Here is a 19,431-nt window from a genome sequence, read left to right as displayed (position 1 = left end):
CCACCTATTGAGCGCAAGTGCATTTTTAATTCGCCGGATATTATGTAACGACAAAATCTACGCAATAAAAAAAATCGAATATTGTATCCTTTCACATCCGGAAATAGTTTCAAAAACATGATTTCTTATATTAGGGGGATTCCTAAAATATATTTTTATATGTTTGGCGCAAGCGAAGTTTTAGACTATTAATAGATACTTTTGTAAAAAAAACTTTTGTTTTTAAATATGTTTCGATTTTTAAAAATCTATTAGCTGTTGTCAATAAACATAAGTTGAATCATGTCTTTTGCACTGATAACTCCCTTAAAAGCAGGAAATGTGGATAAATATTTAATCCGTTATAAACTTCATATAATTTGGGGCTAATACTAATTGTGCACTCTTCAATTAATTACTTTCGAAACAGAAAGCTAGGAACTGCAAATAGGTTTTGTAGAGTATATATTTTAAAAAAATAAATTTCGGATAATTGTTAAACGTGTGAGACGCTACCTTGTCCTAACAATAATTCAGCGTTAAGAAGTGTTTGCAGCCTGGCCACACTAATTTCCCGGCGTTCATGTTTTGATTTTGTGTTTTGGTCGTTTATTTTGATTTTTTGAGAGGATGAACCCCCCGCCATGCTGTACACTTTACTCGTGGTAGTGGAGTTCGTGGACGAGTTCCTGCTGCGTCCTTTGGCCAGCGTGATCGATGCGGTGATCACCAGTGTGTACTACTTCCTGTGGGGCAGCTACTTCGTCGGCTACTGTTTGGTGGAGGGCAGCAGCCGGGCGTGGAATCTGGTTCGATGGATGGCCAGCGAGATTCATCGAGGATATGACGAGCTCTGCCTTATCACACTGGATGTGACAGACTACTTCTACGGCGGCACCAAAGGCGGCCTAAAAAGTGCCCGGGATTTTGGCCAATCCTTGGTGATGATCTTATGCAATTTGCTCATAGAACTTGGAAATATCACATTATGGGTTTTACTGCTGCTACCCAGGATAGTACTCTGCATCGTGGATTACACCCTGGACTTTGTGTTGAACTGCATTGTGGCACGTGGGTTGAGCCTGCTTAATAGCGCGTTTCGACTCTCGATTGGATTGTCCCTTCTCTTGATCTTGTACATGTTCCGGCGTTATGTTTACCTGCTGCTCATCTACCTGCTCCAGCAAGCCCGCACCGAAATCTCAATCAAGACGCAAAGAGTTTATCTTTGGACAGATCAACAGCTGAAGCGTTTCATGCAAAATATAAGAAACGATCCTGGAAACGCAGGATCTCCAAATCGCGGCGGTTGTGTGGTGTGCATGGAGCGCAGTAGGAACATCGTGATCATGCCATGTCGTCATCTTTGTCTCTGCAAGGAGTGCTCGCAGCAGCTGCTGCTCCACTTGGAGAATCGCTGTCCTGTTTGCCGGAACGATATCATATCATTTCTGCCGGTCTACATTTGATACTGTCTATTTTTGTAAATTTTTTAAGCCTAGCATTAATGTAAATAAGACTGCCAATTGGAAATAAGCTTTTAAGTCCTACTTTTCTAAAAAGGAACACAACCAAATGCCTTTGGTTGGAACAACAGTTTATGACAAAACAACCTAGATATAAAAAAAAAACACAAATTATAAAAACAAAAAATAAAAACTCCCAACAATATCCAAAAATAACGTTCGAATCTAAATTGTTTTATGTATTTATTTCAAACCAATGAAAATATACGATTTGTTTTGTATACATTTATGTAAATACGGTTTGGTTTTTCGTATAACTAATTTGCTCAAAAGACAGATATAGAAAAAACGTTTGTTTTGGGCTTATATCTTTATTTAATTTAAATGTAAATTTAAATTTAAATCGAAATGAAATGATTCGCTTTGCTTGGTATAGTATTGCAGATTTAATTGAATTGCAAGTTATGTATATGTTTTTTCTTCATAACACTCATATGCGTACTGTTTTGGATACTTAACTGGTAAATGAAACGATCAAATAAGAGTAAAATTACACAACGGGCTATATAGCATCGGTACTTATCTAGCAGATAGATATATGTTATAGCGTCTTTAGGTTTCACCTCTTCTCTTCTGTTCATCGCTAGTAGTAGGCGCATAATTGGTTATATAGCTTAAGTTATCTGTTGTGTGGTTGGGTGAATTGGAGATATAGCGTCTGTTGCACCAATAGACGCGATCTATTACGAATAACATTATCTTTCGAAAAAACGTCTAGTTATGCTATATAAATTTAATTTGTGCCAATTTCTTTTGCTCTTCTCATTTTTTATTTTGTTGTATAAAGCTTTATGCGCTGCTTCTAGCTTAATTCTATCCGTTACATAGTAAAATATATATTAACGTGTATATATCTTTTTATAGCAATATTAAAAAGTTCTCATTTAAAATCGTTTCATCGAAAAATTTCACGTTTTACGGCATTTGTTTCATTTTGTAACTGTATCTCAAAAATATGAATCCACACTTGACATTCACGTAGTATATATGTATGCATTTATAAAATTACAAAAGAACAATAAACCAAAATATATATGTATATGCTCGCTCCGGTATGGCCATATCCAGCTATATAGCTATAGCTTTTGTGCCAGAAGTACATAACTTGTAAAAGTTGTCGCTCTATTCAAAATATATATACTCGTATGTGTAAATATGCATGTACATAGGTTTGATGTTTCCATGTTGTGTAGGTACAAAGTAGGTTCCTATAGCTAGATAAATCTTTATAATATTCATATTCATGTGCATGATTGATATCCAATGTATACATTGTTGTAACGGCTAAAAATGGCATCGCTTTGAGGGTTTCGAACCCGAACCTATCTAACATCTCGTTTCAAACACTGTTTTGGTCACCTAACTGTTCCTGTTTAATCCTGTTTTATTATCGCTCCCAACCGTTACAAGTTCAGGTTTAGTTTAGCTATATTTGTAGTTAATTAGGGGTGCATTTTCTTATGAAATATTGCTCTATGGTTTCTAAACTTCTCAACTCCCTTAGGATGTATGTTTGATGTGGGTGGAATCAATTTAAATGGGTCCTTTTTCGTTTTTTTTTATAGAATAATTTCCAAAGTCCCATTTAATTTAACTCAACCCAATTTGTTAATAGCTTCAGCTTAGCCGCATGCAGATCATGGTTTTAACTTAGTTTAGCTTGGCCTAAGTTCTTCTTAAAGATGGTACAAAATCTAGTTCTCAAACATTTCATGTGCTACATGTACAATAATTTATTAATGATCTATCTAAATTGTATAGGTAATGCGAATTTATTAAACACCTCATCCGATATTTTTAATAGATTTAGTAACACTTGGGTTTCGGTTCTACTTGTTCCGTGCACTCGAAAGCTTGAAGAGATATGTTATTCACATTGGTTTTTGCGTGTTTTTGCTTTTTAGTTTACATTTAGTTATAGAAGTCTTGAATTTTACACATAGAAAATGTCTTTCGTTAATACAAACGTTAATTGGAAAGTTGCTAAAGGCTGTACTTTGAAAATTCCTCATAACATACATTTGAAATATTTGCTATCTAACGATCTTTTTATTTCTTACTTCTTGTTATCAAAGAAAAGTGGTACGTATAAAATAAACCATACAAAAGTTAGACATAAAAATATATATTTATGCGTGTATATATATTATAGACATATATATAAATATATATATATATATAGAGTTCAATGCCAATCTATCACAAAATCACATAGAGGGGTTTTCTATCGAAATAACACACACACATAGAGAGACAGATCCATCGATCTATTTACGTTTCTTTGAGAACTTAGTTGGAGTGGTTTATGATTAAATAAGGTTTTCTTCTCGTTTGGAACGTACAAACTACGGATATACAAGGGTTTTGGATTACCGAATACTTGGGCTTACTCTACAGATTATTCAGTATATATAAAGTATATTAGCTTATCGTCTAGTTTGTGTGTTTGTGTGCAACTCTCTCTGTGTCAGACACAATCATCACAAAAAGGTACTTAAACTCTCATTGTGCACTAGTTGGTGCATTGATAAATCGAACAGAATAGTCTTAGCCTATAACTATTAGGAGCCTAAATCTAGGATTTAACGGAAATACTTGGTTGGGCTATCAACTTTATAGGGAATTTATATATATTAGCTAAGGGCAAGCATGGCTTTGCGATATGATATGATAGTGGATTTCCACAAATTGGCCATAGATTTAGTTGAGAAACTTTTAAAGAAATTCAAAGAAAACATTCAATAATATTTAAACCTTGTATTCCAATTTGTGGAGACATATTTTGTGCTATTCTTGAAGAGAACTTCTAACCTAAGTTATAAATTATATAACACTACGGCTGCGTGCTTTCATTATTTATTTGTTTGCCTAAAACAATTGACTAGAAGTTAGCAAAAAGGCAAGAGAGCGTTCTGTCCGTCCGTTTGTCCGTCCGTTTATCCGTCCGTTAATGCTGAATGTTGAGCAAGCTTTTTTGTCCGTGGATAGAAAGTGTTTCCATTGCGTGCCTGCCCATTGCTTTTGACAGTTGAAATTAAACAATTTAACAATTAACGTCAACAAGTTCGACTCCCCATGACGACGACGAGTCACGCAGGACATGATTTTACACTGGAAACCCTCTCTCAAATATTCATGTCCGTAATTATCGAAGGGGCCGGGCTGTCCGGCAAACTAACTACCTCTCTACACTAAAGATATGGCCTGGGTCTGCATTTTATTTCGGTTTTGTTTTTGCGTGAGATTTATTTATTTCAGGGTTCTATACTAAAGCTAGTTTCGGTCATTCCTATTATATGTATCTTAAGGGGCTTGGCTTAAATCTACTTGTAAGGAAGCAAAGTTGTGATGATACGCTCGATCGCTCGATTGCGATTTAGAAGGGCAATGTGGTGACGAACATGTTCTCGATGAGAGCTGGCGCCGGTACGAGATCCTCCAGCTTCAGGTAGAAGATCCTCTGCAATCCCTGAACGCTGAGGGATCGCAGTTCGGGAAGTTTGCCCAGCAGGCGGCTGAAGTAGTGCTGTTTCTTCTGGGCCTCCGCATTGTAGGTGACATGATCCCGCAGACTGCCGATGATCTTCATCTGCAGCTGCTCCACCTTCTTTGGCTCCCGCAGGCCATGGCGTTCTGGAAATTTAATTTGAAAATAATATTTTATTTAAAAAATATTTATGTTTAGAAAAGTGGTTATACAAATTCAAAGTTTCATCTGAATTCTAATTTTAAGTGATTATACAAGTTCATAGTTTATTTAAATTTCTCGATAAAAAATATCTTTAATTATATTTTTATTTTATGGTGTTTCTTCTAGCTTGGTAAATTTATTTTAAATATTTGTATTGCAAATTTAGAGGTAGATTACCCACCTGTGATCAGAGTGAGGGCGCAGAGGCAGGCGAAGGCGGAGATGTCGATCTCCAGGTTGTGCAGACTGTGGCTGAACTCCATAATGTCGTTGAGCCACTCGCCGAAGGATCGCAAACACTGAGTGCGATGGAGCACAGTGCCGTTGCAGAAGATCAGCTTGGTGTCATCGCTCCTGGCGCGGTAGGCCAACCGCAGGACGAACAGCTCCAGCGAGGCGCTCTGGAAGAGCAGCTCCTGATCCTCCGGCAGGAGATCAAAGTAGCCGGGAATCTTCTCGGCAAATTGCTTGATCACATCCACCGAACTGGTCAGCAGTTGGTAGAACTGCTGCACCTTGTCCGCCTCGCTCATCGATAGCTCCTCGTAGTGGCTATAATCCAGACACGAGGGATCCGGCGTGGTATCCACATGGCTTCGAACCAGGGCTGTGATCAGTGAGATGGGTGGCGATGGCGGCGATTCCTGCGGGGATTTCGGCTTGGAGGGCAGTCTTCCTCGTCGTCCCTTCAGCGAATCCGTGCGCACCACTTCCTTGACCATTCCCACGACCAAACACTTTTGGAAGCGACAGAACTGACAGCGATTGCGACGCCGCTTGTCCACCGGACAGTTCTTGTCCGCAAGGCAGACGTACTTGGATCCCTTCTGGACGGTCCGCTTGAAGAATCCCTTGCAACCCTCGCAGGTTCGCACTCCGTAATGCTGACAGGCGGCGGTGTCGCCACAAACGGCGCACAACTGGGATGGAGCCTGGAGCAGTCGGCCCGCCTGGAGATCCGCACTCGCTGGGGAACTGGCCGCCGAATTGGGAGCCGAGCTCAGCTGGAGAGGATGGACATGGCTGTGCCGCTGGCCCAGCGTGATCTTGGCCAGCTTGGGGCTCTGGGCCGAGGAGCCAGCGGGGGAGACAGTCCGCTGAACGGGCAGCGAAGCTCTACGCACTGGAGGAGGACCGCCCACCGAGGCGGAGGAGATGTTGGCCGCCGCTGCCGCTTCCACTGCCGCCGTGGCAGCTACCAGTTCGGAGATTGTGGGAAAGGTGGGCAACGAGTAGCGCTCGCCATTGTGCGAGGTGTAGTTCTGGGGGGTAAATAAAAATAGTACGGGGTTATCAATCAATATACTATTATAGGAACATCACCAAAAATAGTTTAATATTATGTGATGGTGATAAAGAACTTTGTATAAGAAAGCAAATTGAATCCTATATTTTTCAAGACGTTAAGATTCCCCGAAATAATAATCTTTGATATATTGAACATTTTATTATGACTTTTGTGATAGTACTTTTTATATTTATTTTATTTCTTTCAAAATATTAAAAATGTTTTTTTTTATTTAAATATTACTTAAGAGGATTCTTGAGAAGTGTTTTTAAATATTTTCTTATTTTTAAATATTTTTTTCGCTCTGTTTTACTTACATGTTGCTGGTAGCTCTGCTGCTGTTGCTGCTGCTGCCCGTAGAAGTTGTCGGCGGCCGAGACGCCATTGTATTCATAGAGGGAACTGGCCGAGGAACTCGGGGAGAGATTAGCACTGGCGTTGATGGCATTGAAGTGCCCGTGGTAGTTGTAGCCCCCACTGTTGTTGTTGTTATTGCTGTTGTTGTTGCCATTGCCGCCGTTGTTGTTGCTGCTGTTGGGATGCGACATTTGAGCCTGGGTTTGCAGCGTGTGCAACTGTTGCAGTTGCGAGGGAGCCGGTGGACTGGCACTCCAACCGCCGGACAAGGGTGGGAAGCAATCCTCGTCCATCTTGAGGGTGAGCACCTGGTCAGTGGGCGTGGGGGCGGCGGTGGAGGAGGAGGAGGCCTGCTGGGGGCTGCTCCCACTGCTGCTGTTGTACTTCAGGGAGTAGGTCTCCTGGAAGCTGGGCAAGCTGCTGCCGCAGGACAATGGCCCTCCAATGGGCGAGATCAGCTGGAGTTGTTGCTGCTGCTGCTGTTGTTGCTGTTGCTGTTGCTGCTGTTGCTGTTGCTGTTGCTGTTGCTGCTGCTGCTGGGCATGCAATGCAATAGCCGGATCGCTGCTGGAACGCAGACTCAGCAGACAGAGCTGCTGCTCCTGCTCGGAACTTAGTTGCTGCTCGGGAATCGAGGAGAGTCGCTTGTCCCGCAGGCAAGTTAGCTTTGTGAGATTCTCAATGGAGCTGGTGAGGTCCTCGGCGGGATTGTCCGGATAGCCACTGGTCGTGGGGGAGAGCAGGGAGTTGTTCGAGTCCGAGGGGAAGAAGAGATCCGAGAAGAGTTCGCTGTGGGAAACGACAGACGCGTCGGTCAGATTGCTGATCAACTGATCCTCCTCATGGGAGAGCAGCGTCTCCGTTTTCAGCAGATGTTGCTGCGGGCTAACAAGTTGCTGGTGTTGCTGTTGCTGCTGTTGCTGTTGCTGCTGCTGCTGCTGCAGTTGCTGTTGCAGTTGCTGCTGCTGGTGTTGCTGTTGCTGCTGCTGTTGGTTGTGATGCTGCTGATGGAGGAGGTGGTGTTGGTGGTGTCCAGCTGCCGATGCCGACGTTGTGGTTGTCGTCGTAGCGGTTTGCGTGGAGAAATTATCGAAGGGCGACAATGAACTAAAGGAGCTCTGCAACGAAAGACAGTCGGCCGACGAATGAGTTAGTGAGCTTGCCATTCCCGTCTAGTTATCTAGTCATTCTAGCCCTAAGGGTGGAGTCTAGCTTTTCCGACTTGCGACATGCGCATTTCCCTCAGCAACTGCCATTGGTTCTTTGCCTTCAAAATCAACCCCTAAACTCTGTGATGATGATTTCCTAATTGGTTATGCTTATGCCAAAACACTTTCCCAACATATCACACCTAACAATAGCTGTCTAATTGTTGTTGCCGCCGCTGCAATTGATCTCCTCACCTCACCACCGCGGCAATTTAACAACTTGACTCCACTGGAGAGGAGTCGCCTCCTAGCAGCTGGCAATTAGCGCGGCCATTCATTTTTGGGCTTGCCAAATTTGCATGGATTTTTGCATATTTTTAGCTCGGTGTGTTTGTATTTTGGAAATTACATCTCAGCGGGGGATCGAATTTAAAATTATTTAATATTTTTTTGAGGGATTTTTGAACATGTTTTAAACTATATAAACGGAGTGCCATGTTTGCAGTTAATTTAACTCTATTTGACTTTTATGTTGCAAGTTAAAACTATATTTTTTTTAAACTTCTGAGTGATCTGTTTAACATTTTTTGATTACTAACTTCTCAATTAAGTATTCTATATTTTTTATTATACTTTTACTTACATTGGGTTGCAAAAGTAACATGCTTGTTGTCGCTTGGTTATTTAGCCTCACTTGGCTGATTTTTGTTGTGTGGATTGCTGCTGTCGCCGCTACCGTTGTTGTTGTTGCTGTTGCTGCTGCAGCACCGCCCGATCCTGCTGATGTTGCTGCTGTAACAGCAATTGTCGTCGCTGTCGCAGATGTTGCTGCGGTGCTGGCAGCTACTGTTGCTGCTGCCTGACTGTTGTCGCTGTTGCTGTCAGTTTTCTCGCTTTTCAATTTCCCCCGCAACGTGTGCTTTTATTTTCCGCGACTCAGTGGCTGATGTTGATGTTGTTGCTGCTGATGTTGCTGTTATTGCTGCTGCACCTGTAAGGATAATCGAGGAAAGGTCTGTTAGCAATTTAGAATAGTCAAAGTCAAGCGGGCGTGAATGCCACACGGAGTCTCTGGGGTGAGCTTAATGCTAAATGGCTGGTGAAATGCCAAATCTGCGATGATTTTGGCAGATTCATATTGCTGCCGTGCTAATGTTGCCTCCGCTCCACGTTGCCCAATTGTCTCGCGTTCCACACGCAAGCCGCCGTATCGAATGTCTTAATTAGAAATGCTCAACCGGAGTCGAAGTCGGAGTCGCAGTTGAAGACTCTGTCCCAGGCTCTGGCTGTCCACATAGATAAATATATGGATATATCTTGTACATCCCAAGATGCCGAGACACCTCCTCATTGTGTCGCGGGGTTGGCCAAGAGGCAAGCTCACGTTGCAACAAAGATGTAGCCACCGCAAAATCGGACACAAAAAAAACACAAAAAAATAAAAACCAAAAACAACGTTATAAACCTAAACGAGGATCACATCTCCATCGTTCGGTTAATGCGGCACATAAAATGTAATAAATTGTGTTGTCCGATGTTGCACGGCTCTGTGGCATGGCCACGTTGCGGGTGTTCGGCTTTTGATTATAATAAATATTTTGGCTGATTCGCATTGCAAAATACAAGCCAAAGCTAGCTGCGCCTCTACAAAATCATTTTTCATAATTTGCATAATTTATGCTCGAAATTTGAGTCGGAATTCTGGACAAAAAAATGCTAAAACAAAGTTCAATAAAATTTAGGAGCAACCCAAAATAACAATATCTTTTTATACCACCTCGAATCAGGCAAACTTTTGGCCAACTCATAAACTGTCAGCAAATTCCATTAGCCATTAATTAAAGCAGTCAAAACTATCGGACAAAACCTCAACAAACCTATTATTCACACATGCTCATATTTCACTAATCAACCGATTTTTTGTCTATATATTTTTCATTTAATCTTTTTCCAAAGATTTTCCCTCAACTTCTGCTGACTTCTGGCCGCCTGACTCTTTTGACACTTTTTATCTGCGAGAATTAGTTATAAAACGGCAACACGAAAATAATAATCATAGCCCACCAGATTTTTTTTTTTTTTGTGGTGGTAATATTTCCTAACGTGTGTTGTCTTGGCTTGAATTTGACAAATTAATAAATGTTGCTGCGGCTGTCGTGTCAGTTGTCTTAGACAAAACCCAAAGCCGAAAAACAAAACAGAAAACGTGGACACAGTTCAAAGGGGGCAGTCATAAAAAATAATGAAAAAAAAGATGGATAGATAAATTTATACGTAAATATGTATATACAATTTATAAATATTCATGATAGGTGAATTGAAATATTGCACAAAATTATGTTTAAGATTATGGGAAACAAGCGCTAAAAAATAAATTGGTTTTAATATGTGTCGTTTTTATAAAAGCATTTAAAATAAAGTAAACAATCTTGTAATGCAATCGAAGGCAGAACCATAAAGTTCCTATAAATCACTTGAGCATCTTCTGCAATTTAGAAACAATTTTTCGATTCTACTAGAATTTCCAGTTTATCTACCAAAAAAAAAAAAACAAACAAGAATGTAAAAAATAATCAACAAATCGAAGTGCATGCCAAACGCATAACTTGCCTTTTAGATTGTTAATTGCATTTGGCCTAATCAAAAAAAAAATGTTGTTCCACTGGCTCTTTCCATTTTTGGGCAATACTTTGGCAGTGACAAATATTTACACATTGACACTTTTGCATATAATATAAAAATATATCCAAAGAAAAAATGAACAAGTCCCAGGGGAAATCAAAGAATAGTTGAAATTTAATTGGTTTTGGCTTTGGTGTTCCCTTTTTTATCAAATGCTAAACGAAATGCAAATGATTTGGAGTACCTGAAGACTTGCAAGGCTGTTTAAGGGCCCACAAATTGCCCATGATATAAGTGCATCTTCCTTTGCATTGAGCAATTAACTGACAATGGAGGAAAGGTCCGACAAGTCGCTGGGTATTGCATAAATCAATCAAATTGTCTCTCACTCGGTCGCCTCATTGAGTAATAGATCCAATTTCGATATGAAACAGAAATTGGGTTTTCTTCTCTTCTTTAGTTTTTTGTGTCTGCTTGTTTTTTTTGCACAACTTTAAATACCAACCCCATTACCCATTAAGCAACAAAGATGGCTAGTACAACAATGAACAACAATTGATGAAAATCGACAATTAATAGTGAAAGTCTAGGCCCAGACGAAGCATCATCATCAAAGGTACTGCAGGAAGTTGCCTGCTTGGGGAAGACTGAAGACCCAGTCTGGGGTTTGGGTTTGGGGATTGGGGATTGGGGGACTGTGTAGACTGGGGACTCCTCCATGTCTATTAGGCCATGAGTCTGGCTTTGTCGCTGTCGTGGATTTCAAAGGCGATAGCATCGAAGCCGCCAAGTTGCAGCCAAGAAAAAGCGAAAAAACCTGCCCCAAAATGAGTAAACTCCTTCGACTGGAGAGACTGAACCGAACCCGAGACCCATTTGTATACTTCTCACAGATCTTCACACGGAGTTTGGGGAAGGAGATGAAGAGTTGGAGTTGGTTGTTGGTTGTTGGAGACGTTGACTGTGGCACCCACTGACTCAATGACTGAGTGGCCGGGCATGGGCCATTTTGACCCGGCCGAAAAGCGAAGACGAGCCGGCGACTCGCATTACCATTTCTTTGGGTCACTGCACAAGAGATTTCCCCCAAAAACCCCCAAACATCCCCCATCCTCCGCTGTCAATTTCGGCAGATGCCTACATGTCCAGGTCCATTGATCAGGTCTCTCCAGCTCCATAGCGAGTTCGCAGTTCAAAGTACAGAGCCTCCAGTCGAGCTTGCCAAATAATATGTATTAACGATATTATATAAAAAGAAGAAAAACGAACGAAAAAAATTAGCAAACTTATGCAATGGCCAAGTCTGCTTTTTTTTTCTCTCTTCTCTACTCTCCACTGCATTGTAATAAATTTGTTAACGAGCCGGCCAGAAAAATCTTCCTCGCTGAAAATCCCCGAAAAAATAAAGGAAAACAATTAGAAAACCGCTGTTTTTTTTGTCGAGGGAAGATGCTGCCCCGGAAAAATGCTGTGAAAAAAATGCATACCCAACCCAAATTACAAATTTCTTAATGTTATTTGCTTTGGGGCCATCGACAAACAATGGTTAAAATGGGTAATCTTAAATGTTTATCGCGCACTCTTCCCGGTAGCATTTTTGGCAGTAGCCCACGGTAGTTTTATTCAGCATTTTTTTTTTTATTTCCATTTTTATTTTCTTTGTTTGCAGATCGAAGAGTTCAGCCAGAGCCGCGTCGTCTTCGATGAATTGCTTTCTAAATGACCCAAGGCCATATTTGGAATGATATTTCATATTGATCTGGGAACTCAGGCTCGCTGGGCGGAGGCATTGTTTCTGGACGACCGAGCTGCCTCGCAAAAAAGGTGTGTTTATCAATAAAAAAAAAAACAACAAATAGCACAAAAAAAGCGAATATTATAAATGTGGGAGAAACAAAAATCTGAACGTGACTTTTGACATGTGAAAACCGAAATTATTCAATTCTCATTCAGGGCAATATTTACTGTAATATTTCGTGGAATCAACTGATAAAATCTAAATGGCTGAAAACATTTCTTCGAAATTGTATCATTAAAAGTTGTTTATAATTTCTTTAAGCCATTTATTTAAGCCATTAAAGCATTAAGCTTTGATTAAGATATCTTAGTCCTGGATAGTAAAATGTTTTTAATGCCTCGCTTACTATTTTCTTTCTTGTTAATTACTTTTCTTGTTTAGAGGTTAGCGGAACGCATAAATTCACAAAATAAAACAAATCCTTGGCGGTTAATCCTTAGCATTTACCACCCAACAAAATGGACATTATGCCAGCCCCATCCGTGTTAGGTATTTAAACAAATCTTACAATGGTAAATAATACGAAGTTAACTGTTGGTCGTTTAAATCAGATTTAATGGAATCTTCGAGGCGAGCATAAATCTCCTCAGGCATATAGTAAAACTGGCCAGGCTGGCACCTTTGGGGGATACAATCGCATCTCTTAAAACCCCATAACGCCACACAATTAAATGTAAGTGAAACTGTGTCAGCCATGTTCGTACATCGATGTAGATGCAGATGCCGATATAGAACTATCATCGGTGGCAAAAGGTCGAAAGTGTTGGCTATCAACTGCCGCGATGAACAACAACAATATCATTAAAAGACAATAACATTGTTCAAGAATTTCAATTGAATGAGTCAAGAGCAGAGCTAACAGATCGAAATCGAATAAAAAATAAAAAAAAAAAGTTGAAATTGTCGCAACAATTCGTATAAATCTCTTTGCGCCACTTTGAATGCTAAGTAAACCAGCGGCGACCACATCGTCATCGGTTTTTAATCGCTGCAAAAATCACCGAAGGCCATCTTGGACATTTCATAGTCGCAATCCCCATCCCCGCTCCCTCCGATTTATAAGCCAAATCAAAACGAACCCGAGACGACCGACCATCCGAACGGATTGAAGTCATTTTTGAGCGCATCTCAACCAGTTGCCAGTCGAGTGTATCTGTATCTGTATCTGTATCCGTGGCCGCTTCTACCTATATGCCTATATCGGTGTGTTGGCCAATACCTGCGGTTTGACACTTGTCGCCAAAATGCAGATAGAAAAAATTTTACAAACTAAATCGAAAAGAACTAGAGGAAGATCTGCCTAAGCATATCTAAAAATATGTAACTAAAAAATTTATATAAGCACATCTTAGTAAAACTAAATGTTGAAAGAAAAATTATAAAAATATAAGCTAGCATTTAAAATCACAAATAATTAAGAACTATAAAATAAACAATAATAAATAAATAAATAATAAAAATTGTAATCAAAATCTATTTTAACGTTAGTTACAAATCTCAACCACTTTTTTCGACTTTAAATTTGTATAAATTCTTAAGGAGTTTTTTTTCCAAGTGCAGATGCCTTTAAATCTTGCCCAAAAGCCCCGGCATTGGGTCAACAGCTTGCAGCCCAGTGTCCACTTTGTCATTATGCAAAAGCGGATTCGATAAAATAATACAAAAAGCATACTTAAAAGGCGAAATAAAACACCACTAAAGAGGAAAAATCCACTGCAACACGAGCTGGTTAGAATCGGTGCGATATACTCGCATTTGCATGAAATTCTAATAAAAGAATTCTGCCGTTAAGGTAAGGTGTTAGTCGGGAACAGTTGCAGATGCCTCGATCGCCCTGCTCGCCTGTTCGCATTGTGTAAACTGGTTTAATTGAATTGTTATATCATCGGCTCCATCATCATCATCATCGATCCCAGTCGTTTGAGTTCTTTTCGTTCGCAACCCAATGAGAAGTGGCCAACATGCGAGTATGAGTCAAGTTAGCAGATGTATCTAAATATAAGTATAGCTGAATAACTTAAGATTGCCTGACTTAATATAGATGACTTGCTCGTGCAAAAGTATTTGATAATCCCCTCGAAGTTGACTTGATTTAGATGGGATGCAATTTAAAAACAAAGGAATTTTATGAAATGAGCAGTGTAGATATTTAAATTGAAATTAATTAAAGATGATTTTAAATAAATAATTTAATAAGAGATATAAGACTCATATCAGAGTAAACCAAACACTTTAAGGCTTGTTCGTTTTCTTTCAAAACAACTTCAACTTTTTTATGAACTTGCATAGATTGCCCAAATATAGTTCAATCATGACTTCTGCATCCGAATCTGCGCGATGTGATTGCCCATTTGGAAGATCGATTCTCCACTCCCAGTCCCACTTCCAGTTGCATTTCCAGCTCCAATCCCACTTCCAATACCAATGCGAATTACCCAGCTTTAGGTCTTAGTTTTTCTTCCCCACATTTATTATACAGATTGAAGCCGCCTAATTTGCATGTTGAGCGGCGCCCCACCAAACTCGGCTCACTCGGCGGGTCAAAGGTGCACATGATGCTGCAGTGCATCAGTGGTGCTAGTGGTGCCAGTGGTGCTGGTGATGCTGGTGGTGCCAGTGGTGGTGCCTTTGCCTTCGACTTGGCTCAGCCACCGACTGATTGACATGGCTGAGACAAAGATAAATAAGCTGCCAGTTTTGGAACGCCGCTTACATAATTACGGGCATGGAATGGATTTTCGGTTCGGTTTCTGGCAAAAGATTTTTTCCGATCGGTTGCCAGGCGCATCCGACTCGCAAAATTAAAGCCACTAAAGAAGGTGCAGCTGGGCTCGAGGTGGGAAGCTTGGCCGGCAAAAAAATAAATACAAAATATTTGGCACAATTTTTTTTTATGTTTGCAGTGGGAAAAAATATAATAAAGTTATTATGTTATCAATTATTTTCAAAATAATTAAAAAACAATTGATTCTTTTCCACAATTAAAATATCTTGAGGGTAGAATTGAGATATTTAAACAATGTAGTTAATAGCATTTAAACATTATATATTTTCTTTGAATGTAAAATTCCCCCATTAGAAAAGATCAACATTTTTGTGTGCGGTTTTTTGGGCAATTGCATTGTTGATTTTCTGTAAGTTTTTTCCTTCAAACTCTCCGAAATATCAGCGGGCTATCAAAACACGCGACGTTTGGCAGTAGATAGGTTGTGCGGATTCGAAACTCCTGCGCTTCGGAATCGTATTAGTGTTAATTTTCCAGCTGGCTTCTCTACCCTTTTTTATGCCCATTGTTGCACGTTTCGGTTTTTTTTTTTTCATTTTCATTGCATTTTCGGTTTTCGCTTTCATTCGCTGAGCAAACATTTCGAGTGGGGGAGAGGGAAGGGGAAGAGGGGGAGGGAGGGGAGCTAGGAGCATGCGGGGGATCGGTTCCCAAATCGATTACCCCCGCAAAAGCCCCCAAAGTGTCGTAAACAAAGCGAGCAGCTCCGTGTTTTTTTCCCAGCAGGTTGCAGCAGCCACAAACACCAAAGGCAAAACATGCATTAAAACGCCAATATTGCCTTTTGTCTTGCCTTCGTATCTGCAAGATGCACCGCTCTCCTCCACCCCCTCCCCCTCACCGTCTTAAGACCCCTCCCAACTCCCCCTAGTCGGGGCAAATTGAGCCTAACCCATATATTTGTCGTTTGGGGGCTGTGCGAGGCGCGCTCATGAAGATTTGATTTAGTGTGAGTACGGGAAAATTGCTCGAAACGAACGTTTGCATATCTAAATTTGAGTTTTGTATCTGCCAGATACAATAGATTTATCTATTTGGGAATTTGCCTACCTTTGGCGCAAGCACAAATGGTTTCGCTGCCAGCCAATAAAGAAGAGATTCTTGGGAAAACATTTTCGAAACGGGAATTGGTTAAGATTTTGAGGAGGCGTTTTTACAAGAAATAATAGCTTACAAAAGGATATATTTCTTAATTTACTTTTACTTATCTCCTATTGTAAAAATAAACGTTCATTAAGTTTTTAAGCACAACCTCTTACGATCCTAACTATGAGAAATCGTTGAGACTTCCTGTTCACCTTCTGCCAAACATTAAAATATTCATAGATTTAGAAACGCGAACAAATCGAATTACTCATACGCCCATTGGGCATCGCATCCTTGCTTCCTTATTATCTTTTAATAGGCCGTAAAGCCGCGACTCTTTCACTTTCCATTTCGGTTTATTTTATGAACGGCACATCCCATCATGCCCATATTCCCCCAAACTAATAACGCCCACGCCAGCAAGGGAAAATGCCCATTTGGTGCACTATAAAAGACAAACATGATCGCCGACAACGAACAACGAAACATCATCATCAACATGATCGTCGACTAAATATGCTATATGCCAACCCATCCCCAGAGCACATCCCCATATTCATTCACAGACATATAGTAGACCCAAAATGACATGACGTCGGTTTACATTTTTGCCAATCTTAGGTTGGCTTTTTTTTTGCTTTTGGGTTTTGGTTTTGGTGTTTGGGTTTTTCGGCGTGGTGTGGTGTTGTGTGGAATTCGTGGCATCATCATCGGCAACAACTTGACTCTGAGCCGAAGTCAACTTGCTGCAGTTAAAGCGTGTCTTCAAGACTGTTATTAAATCAATAATGAAGCACACGAAGCGCCCCGAAGCCTCATCATCATCATGATGATCAAGCTACATCATTAGCACTAGTTGTTGTTAGTGTTGCTAGTATTGCTGTTGTTATTGCTGTTGCTGGTGTTGCTGTTGTTGTTGCTAGTATTGCTGGTGTTGCCATTGCTGGTTGTCGGCTTCTCTGGCACGCCGGCTGACACACAAAAAACATCGTGGAGTTCACGGAACGCACCCAAAAGCCAAACTCCGTTTTTCTCCGATTTTTCGTTTTGGTTTTTGGCATTCGACAAGCTTTGTTTTCCAGCGCCAAAGTTGGTTTGTCTTTTTTTGGGGGGGCGCTTCTCCCCGAAAGAAATCGAATTCGAACTATTAACTTATTGCAGTCAGTGTAAGTCAAAGTCGAGACGTTTGCCATATTTTTCCTCTGCTGTTTTTATTTTTTCTATTTTTTTACGAGCCGTTTCTGTTTTGTTTTCGGCACATTCCAGCCACGTTTGTCTCTGTTTCAGGCTCGGCAAGGTGTCGGGGTTAACTAAGGTGTGATAAATTTTTGCCATCGATAGGTCGCCCTACTCTTGGCGTTTTGTTTTCCGTTTTTCCGTCATAATTGTTTTATTATGGTCGTGTGGGTCTTGGCTTTTAGAAGGGGCGGACTGGCGAGTAGGGGGGCGCCCAACTTATTCTCATTGCAGGGATTATACTTAAATGCAAAAAAATAAAAAATAGAAACAAATAATAGAAAAATAAACCGAGGGGCCAGCTTCGTGACTACGCTCCCCCATAACGAAAGCCCAGCGCCATTAAATCGCCAGGGATCTTGTTTTATTTTCGGGGTTTATCACTTTTCGTGTGGGGTTCTCACAGTCCGCGGAAAGTCGTCTTCTGATCCCGACCAAAAAACATTCAATTCAATTGAAACCACTTGTTTGGGTACAGTAAGAGTTCTTTGTGATGAACTTTTTTGGGAAAATAAACTAAATTAGTTTGTAAAAATAATGAAATATTATACACAAAAGAAGATATTGAAAATATGAAATAAAAATACTATTATAAATTAATTTGCTAATAAAGTAAGAAATAGAATTTCCTAAATATTTTACCCTATCATAAAAATCTTAATAGAATTAACACAACAATTTTCATTATTTTTTCTATTTAAGGTGAAGAAAGAGTTCTAGATATTGAGTTTCTCCTGTGTTTTCATTAGCCACGGATACATATTTTTCCCTCACCCACGCAGAAACAGTAGTTGTGTTAACAATGCCCGTTTCGATTTTCTCTAACTTTTTTTTATATATTTTTTTTTTTTTGTGGTAATTAATAGTCAAAGGCAACAACAACGACGCCTCGGCCAGCAGACATCTTTAGGCTCTCAACTTGTGCATAAAAATTTGTCCATTCAGTGTCTGTAGGTTTTGGTGTTGCTGCTTCGCGTAGATGTTGCTGCTGCATCTGTTGCTGTTGCTGCTGCTGCTGATGCAGTTGCAGCGGCAACACGCAAGGCAAAGTTTGTTTGTCTATTACTTAATTGCCAGTCCAACTCAGGGATAGATCGAAGTGGTAAGGTTTTTCGGTGGAGGTAAAAGGAGGAGGTGGCTATAATAACAATTAGCGTGGCATTTTAATATGCATTATTGCTGTGAAAAGATCGCAAACTGATTTCACCGCCAAGCCAACAGAAACTGGCAGAAGAGTCACGATTTTTCAGCAGGACCACTAGGAAGCCATCTCCATATGCGTTTCTTCTCTTTTTTTTACCGAATGCCCAATTGGATGAATTCGGCGGGGGAATCTTAATTACACAATTAATTTGTTGAGGCATGCAAAATAAATGGCTTGGGCTGCAAGTTGGTCTTCAGTTTTTGGCTAAACGGTGATGGTAATTTTAAGAGCCCGCATGAGAAACTGATCGTAAACATTCAAATCGGATCTTTAAACAACGTACAAATAGAAACATTTAATCTGCACATTTAATGAAATTTAATGTCTACACTAACTATAAAAATGGAATTTAAACAGCTTAACAACTCTTAAAAAACTTTATTACATATTCGTTGCTCTAAAAATTTAGCTATGGCACCTGATCTAAATTAACACTAATAAATTCCTTTTGTGTTTATTTATAACAAACATTTTTAGATCTGTTAATTGTTTCCTTTGATTAGCTATGCAATCTAAACAGGTAAACCGACACCACCATAAAAAAGAATGACTACAACACTATGCTCCACAAAAGCGTCGGCAAAGAAATAATGATAATCTCAATGTTGACAGCTCACTGAACAGCGACACGCAAAATAAAGCTGTAAGAACATAGCGCAAAATGTATTCTTTTTTATGGATTTCGGATAAACCAGTCGCCGATCCATGGGA

The 19,431-nt window shown here is 40.1% G+C and overlaps 2 protein-coding genes across 2 annotated transcripts in view; one reads left to right on the top strand and one right to left on the bottom strand.

Annotated features, from left to right (window-relative positions):
- Positions 1–546: 546 nt before the first annotated feature.
- Positions 547–3,620, top strand: LOC108089968. The gene has a single exon (XM_017188465.2). It carries the CDS (start codon positions 624–626, stop codon positions 1,446–1,448), a length of 825 nt encoding a protein of 274 aa, XP_017043954.1. The 5' UTR covers positions 547–623; the 3' UTR covers positions 1,449–3,620.
- Positions 3,621–4,731: 1,111 nt separating this feature from the next.
- The window catches only part of LOC108089955 (probable nuclear hormone receptor HR38), a 29,748-nt gene continuing 15,048 nt past the window's right edge, over positions 4,732–19,431 (bottom strand). Inside the window, 5 exon segments of the mRNA XM_017188446.2 lie at positions 4,732–5,138; positions 5,378–6,458; positions 6,802–7,959; positions 8,633–8,896; positions 8,898–8,980. Of these exon segments, the coding sequence (XP_017043935.2) occupies positions 4,882–5,138; positions 5,378–6,458; positions 6,802–7,959; positions 8,633–8,896; positions 8,898–8,980 (2,843 nt within the window). The 3' untranslated portion in view covers positions 4,732–4,881.

The sequence above is a fragment of the Drosophila ficusphila genome, unplaced genomic scaffold (genome assembly GCF_018152265.1).
Source record: "Drosophila ficusphila isolate 14025-0441.05 unplaced genomic scaffold, ASM1815226v1 contig_412, whole genome shotgun sequence".
Taxonomy (NCBI): domain Eukaryota; kingdom Metazoa; phylum Arthropoda; class Insecta; order Diptera; family Drosophilidae; genus Drosophila; species Drosophila ficusphila.
The sequence above is the reverse complement of the archived record's forward strand: the minus strand, read 5'-3'. Positions and strand labels throughout refer to the sequence as shown.